The 12,755-nt window shown below is 39.7% G+C and overlaps 1 protein-coding gene across 1 annotated transcript in view; it reads right to left on the bottom strand.

The window, feature by feature from the left end:
- Positions 1–644, bottom strand: part of LOC136850434 (uncharacterized) — a 35,675-nt gene extending 35,031 nt beyond the window's left edge. Inside the window, exon 1 of the mRNA XM_067124013.1 lies at positions 497–644. Coding sequence (XP_066980114.1) covers positions 497–644 — 148 coding nt within the window. The remainder of the gene's footprint in view (positions 1–496) is intronic.
- Positions 645–12,755: the final 12,111 nt, after the last annotated feature.

Raw genomic sequence — 12,755 nt, 5'->3', positions numbered from 1 at the left:
CTTGGGTGATAAATGTCCTGTTGGGCATCATCTTCCAGAAGAGGCCCGTTTCATCACAATTGAAAATCTGTTGAGCGACGTATCCTTCGGCCTCCACGAACTCGGCAAACTCGGTCACGAATGCCTCAGCAGCAGCCTTGTCTGCGCTAGCAGCCTCGCCATGCCTAATTACAGAGTGAATGCCAGTTCTCGTCTTGAAGTTATCAAACCACCCTTTACTAGCCTTAAAATCATCTGGCGTGGCACTAGTAGAAGGAGTTTCCTTCAGCAAACTGATACACTTGCCGAGTTTTTTCGCAGATGATCGGCTCGTTTACACTATCACCTGCCATCTGTTTCTCATGTACCCACTTCAAAATGATTTTTTCTGCCTCTTCGAGGGTTTGCGATCTCATCTTGGTTAGTACTGTCACTCCCTTCGCAACATTTGCTTCTTTAATGGCATCCTTGTTTTTCAAAATTGTCGAAATTGTCGACTTGGCCATCTTGTACTCACTTGCGATATCGGTCACGCGAACACCACGTTCAAACTTTTCTATAATTTCTTTCTTTATTTCAATGGTTATCTTCCTCTGCACCCTCTTCTCACCATCACTCTTCACTTTCTTACTTTCACTACCACTCTTCACTTTCTTAGGGCCCATTATGAAGAAAATCACAAGTTTTAGCGCAAAAAATGCTAAGCGAATTGACGAACGTCTTGTACACAATGAGATGAGACAAAGAGTGATGCGTGGGTGACGCCGTGCGTGGGAGGCTGGAAGATGGCTGGTCCCATGGCAACTCAAACGCTCTCATGTGTGCTGGACAATTTCGCGCATTTTTCAAATGTTTGTGTCTAAAAATTAGTTTGTGAAACAAAGTGAATTGTTATTTTCCAGAAATTTCCAGCATTTTTCAAATGTTCATGTCTCAAAATTAGTTCATGACCCAAACAGAATTTTTATTTTCCGCATTTTTTTGTTCGTATCTCAAAGTTCGTAAGTCAAGGGTGAAATTTTACTTATAATTTTGGTCGGGATCGAGTTGTACGTGGGTCAATGCGTTCGTGAGTCAAAAGGGTCTACTGTATAATATATGTATATTATATATTATAACAGGATTTTTATTGGCTATCGACTTACATCAGTACAAGATATAATGGATATACATTTCATTATAGCGATTACACCCAACAATTATACTTCCTGTCCGTTTCATCTTATTCCGGATGTTCAGCAAAAATTCCCGGAAGTCACTTCTGAAGTCATTACATCTGGCCATCCCCAACACAGTTGATGTTACAGCACAGTTGATAACTAACACTCTGGAACAGAAATTTTAAATGCATTAATTTCTGAATGATACATCAATACAAGAATATTCGCAAAGGATACATGAAGTATTGAATAATAATGATCTGTACCAATAAAAAAAAGATTGGAGTAATCCATATGTACGTTACCTTTCACGCCAGACCTGGCAGTTAACTTGAACGAAACCAGAGCAGGATACAGAATCTATCAGCTAATCTCAGGACATCCAATTCCTAAGTTTTAAACATTCGTTGTAAGTTGTAGCTCTCTTACTGCCCGACTTCCAATGCAAGCATTTCATCTTTTTGAAATATTTGAAATAGTATCTTGTTACCCAGCGATTGTTCACGTGTAAATGGTGTACGGAAAACAACCTCTTTCAATGTCGATAGTATATTCCCTATTTCATGGTGACTGACGCAATGTACGAAAAACCAGAATGTAAAGTCCGCACTTACACGAAAGATCCTGTTGTATCTGTCTTTTATGTTCGTAAACATTGTAACCAGAATGATTACGCAGAAATGTAGAAAATCCATGTGAATAAAATTTGGGTTTGATATTTTAACTGTCAAAAAAGATAATCATAATTCTGGGCGATCTTTCCATGTAGAAACATACCCAGTGACCTATATTATTAATATCCGAAAATGACTCTAAAGTGTTAGATATAAAGACTAGAGGTTTATCTCTGCTCAACGGTAAAATAAATCCTCCTACATCATCTGAAGCAAATATTCCTAAACTAATTGATGGCTCTAACAAATCTTTTAAAGATATTTCTAATTCTCTAGTACCCATTTCCCTCACCTCTAATGTCACACTGGATTATCCTATCAGAATCAATCGATAAAATACCTTTCGTGTCTCCAGTCTCTGAAAAGCATCACTACAAGAGAGCGTTGCCACAGGTCCTGCCATCCCTATGGTTATTGTCATACTAGGGAAATTTCGATGGGTAGTGAATCCTCCATATCCTTGGTTGTGAAACTAAAACACAAAATAGATCTCCCCTCTTAAAAGCATTGTAAGAAATCATGTTTTCATGTCCAGCTCCAATTGCCTTCTGATTCGTAAAATAATTGCGTTACTCTCCTGGGGATAGTACTCTGTATATAGTGTTACCGTTGATGGTGATATGTATATTACTTGGGGAAAATACTCTGAATATATTATATGTAGTGTTACCGTTGATTGGTATATGTACATTACTTAACTCACAATGTTCAAAATATAACCTGTTCCTGGCATATTCTCCTGAAAATTCCTCGTATCAACCAAGGCAATTGTTAACTTCTCAGGAATACATGTTCCGAATGCCTGATCGATTAATATAGATGATTCATTTGTCCTGAGAATGTACATTTTATACAATGTTTTATCTAATATATAGAGTAACGGTTTAACTGATAAAAGCCTCATTTAAAGCAGACATGGCGTTATAGTGCGGGGTAACCCTATCAATCCATAATTTCGCCTTCTCCACATCCAGCTGGTTCAACTCTCCATTTATATCCGTACCCATAATCCAGCTGTTATTAGCCATTTCCAACCTAATTCTCAAATCCACCGAATCCAGTAAATACATGTCAATACTCGCTAGATCAAGAAACAGCGGGAAGTAGGTATGTATTCCTTCCAATTTAAGAGTCGCCATGACATCCGTTTCCCACCTGGTAGCGTCCAGAAAGGTATTGGCTGAGAACGCTCTGTTTATACCAAAAGCCTCATTATGTCATAAAAAAAATCCACTCCGTCCTAAGGTAGCCATCGAAGTGGGTTTTATATTTTTTAACAGTTTGATATACGATTGGTAGTGAAATATTGGACAGGATTTCACCAACTTCCCATTCAAAAATACGGATACGGATTTAAAAAGAGTATTACTTATTCCGTTGGCAAATGTTATATTTTGATCAGCTGCTAAATTCACGCCCTGCCTAGACACACTAAGACATAATTCTAGCACAATGCTTGACAGTTCCAAGAAAGAACCTACAACACTGTTGATATGAAACTCGATATACCTGTCAGATAGAACCTAGTTTACGATACATTACGCGGCATAAAATAAACTCTCTCCTTCGAGTTAATTGAACTTTTGATAATTCCGTCTGTTCATATTCAGATATAATTCAGATATTCCAGCAATGTATGAGGGTACAGGAATCTTATTACCGGTTCCCGGCACATTCGGGATGATACCCACCATTCTCCACTATATACTACAGTACTGGGTGTGGGAGGTTATGGATACATGCACGCATGGGATGCTACTGCTATATGAATGAATTAAACGAGGTTGTATACATCCTTTTAATCCCCTGCTCACATGTCTTCCTCTTCTTCCTTTTATCATTCCTCCTTGAAGCTCTATACCTCTTCCTGCCAGTTCCATTCAATAATTGTAGACCCACAGTCTTAACAGCCCGAACACCATTCCTCTATAGAGACTCATTTAATGGGATTCTTTCATTTAACATATCAGAAAGGACTGACCTCCCAAATTTTTTTTGCTGCGGGTTTAACAGCATTGAAAAAGAAGGGTAGCACTCTCCGGCAATACCTGAGACTGCCGAAAATATTCCTGCTCCTTTTCTGTACCTGGGATAGAATATAGAAATATCTTCCAAACCCAAACCTCCGCCCTTTTCTTAATGGGTCTCCTAAAATAATTTTGAAGATCAGCCTCGGAAGGCAGGATAAAAGTCACTCTCATGTCAGTTGCGGGTATTTCCTGGATGATTATTGAAGAGGAGAGATAATGTTAAAGCTATAGTAAAGGGGTGTGTACAGTATATATGCAACTACCTCTCCGTACAACTGCAGGAATGTGAATAAAGTGAATCAAGAGGAAATTATAATTATTTACATGCATATTCTCATCTGGGCCTCACATGAAGCACGCAGGTGACACTCGTCCCGTCACTGAAGTGGATCTCCCTGACCGTTCTAATCGGTAATGTTAATCGAAATCTGGTCTAGAAAATTTGTATTAAAGGGTTTATAAATCGTGTTATGTATGCCCTTTCCCCTTCCATTCTCTAAACTGAAATAGTCCAGTATATTTACTAGATTACCAGCGAAGGGACTTGGTTAGATAATGTTTGAATAAAAGTACATATAATCCACCCCCAGTTGTCGAGTGGGGAGACGTGCAACACGTCCTTTGATTTTTCCCGACCCGTAAATATTATATTCAATTGTACTTTCAAAACCTAGTATCTGGGCCGCCTTGCTGCTGAATGTTATGTGTACGGAAAGAATATCTCCCACCTTCGCATCTCCACCTTTCACCTGAGTAATGAGCATCCTCTTCCAATTGTCATTCCACTCGAATATCCCACTATTCTTAATAACAGTTTTAAACCTTTTATCATGATACATTTTCAACTGGTCTGCAATATTGTCATTAATTTCCCCATATCCCCCTATCCCCCTCCAGAATCCCTGTCAACGGTCTATAAGTGAAGCTGTGTTTATGACCCGTTAGAATTCCATAATACACTGTGGTAAAGTGTATAGCGAAATCGCTATCCTCGATAATATAGCATGATAAAGACTGGGGAACATGATGGAGACCAGTCCCATTTCATATTCTGCTCCATTTTTCAGAATTATAGGTGAAGGTAACCTGCTTATAAATCTACATGGGGAGTTTTCTGGATAACTTTCCAGACAACCTATACTGCTCACGTATAATGTGTGGTCACTAGCCATGTTTGATGCGAACTGCTGTCATTACACACTTTACCTGTTATATATGCATGTATACACATTATTTCTTAAGGAGTAATGAAATATTCTGGCAACTCTTTATTTATTACTATATCATTATGGTGGTATGATTAACAGATAAGATATTAATTATAACAATAATAAATGTTAATAACAATGATAATAAGCTATTTACATTGTGATAGATTACGCACCCATTCTCTATTAGCACCGCAAATGTCCCTACTCACTTCTACATTTCCCGAGAAAGTTGAGTCGACCAGCAAATCAACCGTTTCAACTGAGAGATCGACTTCTTCATATATACATCATTCACATTTCTATTTTTCGAGTTCAGTTAATACCTCTTTCCTGATTAAAATAGACTGTTTTTCCACATAACTTCATCTCTTCACTAAACGATAACAGTGCCGGCATGTAATATTCCAGCCACACCCCATCCACTCTCCCGCCCCTCGCTATTCCTGCGGGAAAGAGGATGTATCGTATATGTTTTTACTCCTCCTTGCATAACTCTTCTTTTAATTTCTTCACTGACGTAAAGAAGTTGACGATTCTCTGATCTTCCGTATCCTTGCGAAGGTTTTCCATATGTTCCTTCTCGCAGCAATGTTTAATACTACATTGCACGTACTTGTTCACTTCCACTGGTTTACTAATACCGTATTGCGTTAACCAAAGTAGCAATGAGCAACAGATCAACTTTCTGCATTTTTTCCACAGCAACAAATGTCGGCGGCTGATTTGATATAACTGTGCCTTCCTCACTCCGGTCCCTGGCAGTGGCATAGCTCACTCCTGGTTTAGAATACCCAAGTCCTACGATGTCTCCGTATGGATACAATTCAGCAGTATCCTTTGCCAAGCCATAATTTCGACATGTTACCGAATTTGTAGCGGTTACCAGACAGGCTGATCTTGACCTGAATCAAGGTTTGGATAAGGAACCGTAGATGAGTTTACACGATGAACCTTTCTCCATCTCGGATTACTACTATAATAACACTTCTTCCTGCCACTTGACTGCTGTATAAATACGGTTCCCACATGCCTGTACCTCAACATGCTGAAGCATGTTAAAAGTAGCATGTGTTGTCGCGTCATTAGTCTCCTCCCCATCCACACTGACTCCTCCGTTTACTCATACGTATGATGTACCGGGCGTTTTATATACGAAAGGCTGAACATGTGATACCTGGTTTCTTCCGACGCGCACCAACCGTGATTCCCACTGCCCGAAGTGTACATGTCTGAACAGGTGTTGACCGTCTTCCTGTTATAACTCGTTTCCTCACAAAAGCTCCTATTAAGAGGTCCATGAAACATTTTTTAATCTCTTCCTCCTCGTTACATTCCCTGTTTGTCCTGCACCACGTTTATGCCCTTGCCAGATATTCAACTGTTTTTTTTTAATGCGTTATTTCTTATCATCCACTCCTTGATACCCGCTATGTTAAGTATTGATAATCCTGTATGTTTATCATGTTATTTCTTTTAGTTCCTAAAAAGTCTTTTACAATTTTAAGAACGTTTGATCCGTTAAGGGGGGATAATAAATTACCTTCGTCCCACTTGACAGTTCCCAAGTTTTGTAGATATTCAATTATACCAGTGTCGTAAGGGATTTGACTCATTAAACGATATAGGAATGATATTACTAAGGATGGATTTCCATGATCTTGAGTGATGCGCTGCTTAATCGCGTTTAACGGTGCAACAGTTTTCTTTGATTTACCAACTAAAAGAGGTGGTGGTGTAACAGATATAATCACCGTCGGAACTTTTTACGCATGTCCTTTGTTTTGTAAATGTTGAGAGGAACTGGTTTGCGAAATTCACTCATATCACCACTATTACTATTATCATTACACCACCTTTACTGTTGCCGCTGTTACCACCAATCTCTACTGATCTTTCACCTCTTTCTTTCATTAACCTTTCGTAAGTTATTCTCAGGAGCCGATAGAATTCCTTCATATTATTTAAAGAGACTCCTTGTTAATCCTGCAGCTATGGGAAGTAATACAGATAAAATTGCTCCACCTTTTCTACTCTTAAGTACCTCCTCCTTCTTCAGTAATGGAGTCTTTTTCAAGGAGACTTCATATCTTCCTGCACCTTCTGAATTTTTCACCTGAATCTTGTTCCGTGTTAAATTCCCCTGAAGGAAGTTTCTGGAAACTTCTGAAATAGTTGTAAATAAATGTGGATGTTACTCTATTCTGATCCGGAGGTGAAAGGCGCGACATAAATAGAATGAAATCCTTATTTTTTTTACATTAAGGGTCTTTTACTAGGATGGCTCATACCCAGACAAGTTGACTCATCCAACCAGAAATTAAATTTTGGGTAGCCCCTCCACTCAACAAAGTACTGTGTCCTATTACCTCTCTTCCTCTTTTTTAAAATGTTGATGTAGAGTTTCCGGCAGGTTGGCAGGGATTAATTCTTCTCTGTAAAACACTCCTTTAATAGGCTCTCCTTGCAAATCTTCTGAATGATATACTGTAGGATACGTTTCCTGTCAGCTTCCCTTATTGTAAATAATTCGTAAATGTTCTCCACGGTATATCCCTTCCTAAACAATACATTCCTGTTCTCATCTGCTATACGTACTACACTACCGACCTTCAGAGGGGGAACTGTTGGGTTCTTTCCATGTGACCTGTTTATGTACATTCTGAAAACCGTCGGTTTATATCTTTTAATGGTGGAATTCAAAACCACAAAAACAACACAATACAGATGCATAGAACACACACAACACTCTCCCTGATCCTCGGTTGCTGGGAGATGGATTAAGGGTCCACGGTCGCCAACACAGCACACAAAACCACACAAACAACACTGAAAGCAGACTCTCAACAGAAAGGAAGAGACACATGCACCGACAACAACGGCATGTGACAGAAAAAACACACGACTCACGAAACATACAATAACCGGTATCCAAAAACTCAGATGAACTGAACTGACCACTTCCACGATTGAACCTCACCTCAGTACTGAACTACCGACAGACAGACAGACAGCGCCTTAAACAAACTCCAACTAACGACCCATATCCCTCCTCCAACAACCGAAACACTCACTAACGACAATTACACACTCTCTCTCTCTCTCTCTCTCTCTCTCTCTCTCTCTCTCTCTCTCTCTCTCTCTCTCTCTCTCTCTCTCTCTCAAAACGTTGGGAAATGCTAAATAAAAATTCATTCATCCCTCTATAATTCTCCCCCTTTTAGCATTTCCCAACCAACACTTTTCACACTGCATTCAAATTGCCTTACGCAACACCCACAGATGCTCACTAGCAGGTCCTTTAGAACGCGTTCGCGGGCATGCAATCATTCTCTCAGACTCGCTTTCTCTTCCAGCAACATTCAGATTTACATTTTCTCCTCCATTTCTCTCTCAGATTCACGCTATCATCTTCACTATTACCACTCTCAATTTCATCCACAATCTCATCTATACCCTATAACTCGTTCCCAAATACCTCCCCAATTCTTCAACTAACCCATCCCATTCGCTCATTGACCTTTCCAATTCTTGCAACGATTCATTCATGCTTTCAATCACTCGTCTATTACTGCTACGCTCTCTTACTATTACACTTTCACTCACCTCCAACCGTTCACTCACCCCTACACGTTCAGTCAACTCAGTTATATCAAACCCGCATATGCTATAAGTTCTATTCATACCATCCCATTCATCCGTATTACGCGCTTTATCACTCATTTTCACTTTCCCTATCACACAACAACTTACAATCATTCCGTTCACTCACGTTCTTCCTTTGTTTCCTACCATACTCTATCAAAACAAATTGCTGATCCTCCATACACAAGCTCTCATGCATACTTGGTTCACCCACATTCGATTTCAACCATTTATACACCCCATTCTCTTTCTCACATATTCCGGTACATCCTTCCATCTACGCAATTGGTTATGATGCACTCGTATCTCTCTCACACAACCATCTACACATACTTCCCCTATAACATAACTAAGCCCACTGGGACCAACTTCCAACACTTCATACGGACCCTCAAATTTTTCACGCACTTTATTCACATTCAACCGCCCTTTCTCGATTACTTCTTTCAACACTTTCTCGCCCACCTTGTAACTTTCAAACCTCTCATGCACCTTCTTCCATACCTCCCTATCATTTTCAGATATACCCAATCTCGGTCTCACTCTCTTTTCAAAATTTAACACATATTTACACGGAGTCATACCAATACCCTTATGCACGGTGGCGTTGTATACCCACAACGCTCGCCCAACATTTACATCCCAATCATTATCACATTCACTCATCATACGTAATATCTCTGTCAACGTTCTCACCGTTCGTTCCATAATCCATTCGCATTGGGCATATACGGCGTAGAGTACACATGCTCTATGCCCCAATCACGCAACATTTGCTCAAACTCCCATCCAACAAATTCAGGCCCATTGTCACTCAACATTCGCGTCGGCTTGCACACACACATTGGCAATATCACTTGACCCACCATTCTCGCTACAGTCTCGACTCTTTTTGTTCTGAATCGCTACTGCATATGCAAACTTACTCAAATGATCTACCATTACAACCATTCCCACATGTCCTCTAGCAGTCACAGGCAATGACACACAATCAATCACAACCATCTCAAATAACTCTTTCATCTGCAATTGCAACACAGGTGGATTCGCATGCACACTTTGATACTTACCCTTCTGACAGTCCGCATACGTAATCGCTACATCCACACAAATTTTATTCAATCCAGGCACATACAATCTCTCTCTCATACATTCCCATAATTTATTTTTCCCCGATGCCCAAACCTATCATGCACTAATAAACACATACCCACGGCTGCGTTTTCCGAAAACGCTGGCACATACACTTCCCCATCCCACATTCCTTCCTGATGCAAAAAATAAACTATACCTTTACATACAACAAATCTCTTAGCACTTCACTTATACACTTCTAACTCAGACGGCCAACTTCCTACTCTTACACCCTCTAACACACACTCTCTTAACATACTTATTCTCATGCACTGGTTTTGCATCTGCTTAATTTCCTCTTCACTCAACAAATCATTTTCACTCCTTGCAATATCTATCATACTTACAAAACTAGTTTTAGACACATCCCGACAAGTACAATCTCTCTCTCTCTCTCTCTCTCTCTCTCTCTCTCTCTCTCTCTCTCTCTCTCTCTCTCTCTCTCTCTCTCTCTCTCTCTCTCTCTCTCTCTCTCTCTCTCTCTCTCTCTCTCTCTCTCTCTCTCTCTCGTTGGAAAATGCTAAATAAAAATTCATTCATCCCTCTATATCTTCTCTGTCTACTAATGCGTGAACTTGATTCGGGGTCTGCCTGCCTCCTAATCCTCTATTCGGTATGCTATTATAACCGTTAACAATGTCCTGCAGCACATTAACATATATGTTTGTATTGTTGTGAGTTGAGTATATATTTTACTTCAAGTGTTCTGATACCTATTTCGGGTATCGCCGCTTTAATTTCCCTCGATTGTACACTATATAATTTTATTTTCCTACCGTTTAGGTATTCCTCACCTGTTTGTTATAGAATTCCCTGCCTTCATCCGTATTTAAACGTGATACCCCGAAAAAGCTTCTGATTCAAGAACCTTCTTTAACGCCGCTGCATAGTATTTCCATCATTTTTCTTTATAGGAATAACTTGTAAATACCTCGAAAACTGATATTTATAACCTCGTTATATGGGGCGAGTTTAGACATGTCAGCCAGATTGCTGCTGACGATGACTCGAGGTTTCAGAGATAAGACTTTTCTTCTAGGAATTTCTTCAGAGTGACCTTATGTAAAGTATAAGAGAGCCAGCTCTGTAGAAAGCTTTAACATCATCTCTAGTTATATTCTTCTCAACCTGTCTCACATCCCTAACTAATGTATGTACACTGCTAAAACTGACAGGGGTTTAACATTTCCATCAACCTGTGTCACATCCCTGGCTAATGTATTTACACTGCTAAAACTGCCAGGGGTTTAACATTTCCATATAACTTCTTCAATACCCGCAGTTGCTTTTTAGTCACCATTGATAGATGACTTGATATTCGGTTTCACCAGTTATATTAGTTCTGAGCTGTAATTTACCAGGCGTGCTGGCCGCCAGGTCAACTAGTAGATAACCGTACTGGTTACGGGATAATACCTTCTTATATACCTCAGAGAATTCTCCACCGTTCTGACGTCCGAATAACTGACGCCCCAGAGTTTCAATTCGGCCTATGTCTCTATTCTTCACTAGAATGTAATGGGAACAATTGAGACATACTTCTACTGAATTTACCCGAATGGAATATATTCTGTGTTATGAACACGATGGAGATTGACAAATGCTGTCCAGCATTAAACGCCTCTGTGACATGTTTGTTATCGCCGCTTCTAGAAAACAGTCATTAAGAGCATATACTGTAACAGACCCTTGTCAGTTGTCCCTTGATTGGTATATTCAAAAGGGTTTAATATTTCTTTACTACCCTGATCTTGTTCCCTACAGATGGATGATTCTGTAATGGATGTTCGTTTACCCCACAGTAGAGTATAGTATGGAACTTCTCTTCGTACTTTTCAATTATTTTCTGACAAATTATGCTCTTTCTGGGGTTGCTGTATCCTGCTATGATAATTCAGGATGGATTTGCAAATAGATCCACTGCTTCTGCGGAGAAAGGAGTTGCTTGCATCTCTAAGGTTCCAATGACACTACATCATAAATGCTATTCATGTATACTATAACGCGTATTATAACACACACACACACACACACACACACACACACACACACACACACACACAAAGGTATGAAGAGAAAGGATGTAAAATAATGATAGCAAATATTTTATTCACTTAGAATAGACATTACAAAGGGTAAATTTTTATATACACTGAATAGTCTTCATATAATTTATTTACAAAGAACACATAAGTAAAAGAGAAAGAATGTGTAAAATAAAGTTAGTAATTTTATTCAAAATAGACATCACAAAAGTATATTTATATATGCAGTAAATAAACATTGTGTAATAAATTTTTATTTACATAGAAAATGTTAGTGAATACTTTATTTGCTTAGAACGATCACAGGAGGATGATACATTATTTACCAAATGAAAGAGTCATCCATGAAATCTTCAAGATTGGTATCAGTTTCATTGTCATCCCTCGCTGCTGACACCGTTCACTCTCCGCTTCGAACACGATAAAGGCATTACGTTTTTTCCTAATGGCCCCCATTTTACTGCTGGACTTAAGTTTTCTGGAACATCCCTTTATAGCGGCAACGGGGAAGGTGGAACCTGAGGATAGGGAGACTTGATGGACCCGGGACTGATTGAGGAGATGGACTGATTAAGGCATTACGTTTTTTCCTAATGGGTCCCATTTTACAGTCGGACTTACGTTTTCTGGAACACCCTTTCTAATTGGCAGCTGGGGGAAAGGTGGAGCCTGAGGGGTTGGGAGAAGTGATGGACCCAGGACAGGTTGAGGAGATGGACGGGTAGTAGTAGTGAGAGGAGAGGGAGAGGGTAAGAGAGGGTCTCTCTTCTTCCTCAACCTCTCTACTGCCTTATCGAGTTCACCTCCACGTAAACGAATAGCGGGACCTGAACACGTATCTGTTAACTGGATTACTCATCTCCTCCTCCTCCTCCTCCAT

This window comes from Macrobrachium rosenbergii, chromosome 22 (assembly GCF_040412425.1).
Source record: "Macrobrachium rosenbergii isolate ZJJX-2024 chromosome 22, ASM4041242v1, whole genome shotgun sequence".
Lineage (NCBI taxonomy): Eukaryota > Metazoa > Arthropoda > Malacostraca > Decapoda > Palaemonidae > Macrobrachium > Macrobrachium rosenbergii.
Note: the sequence above shows the minus strand (reverse complement) of the source record. Positions and strands in the feature narration are given on the sequence as shown.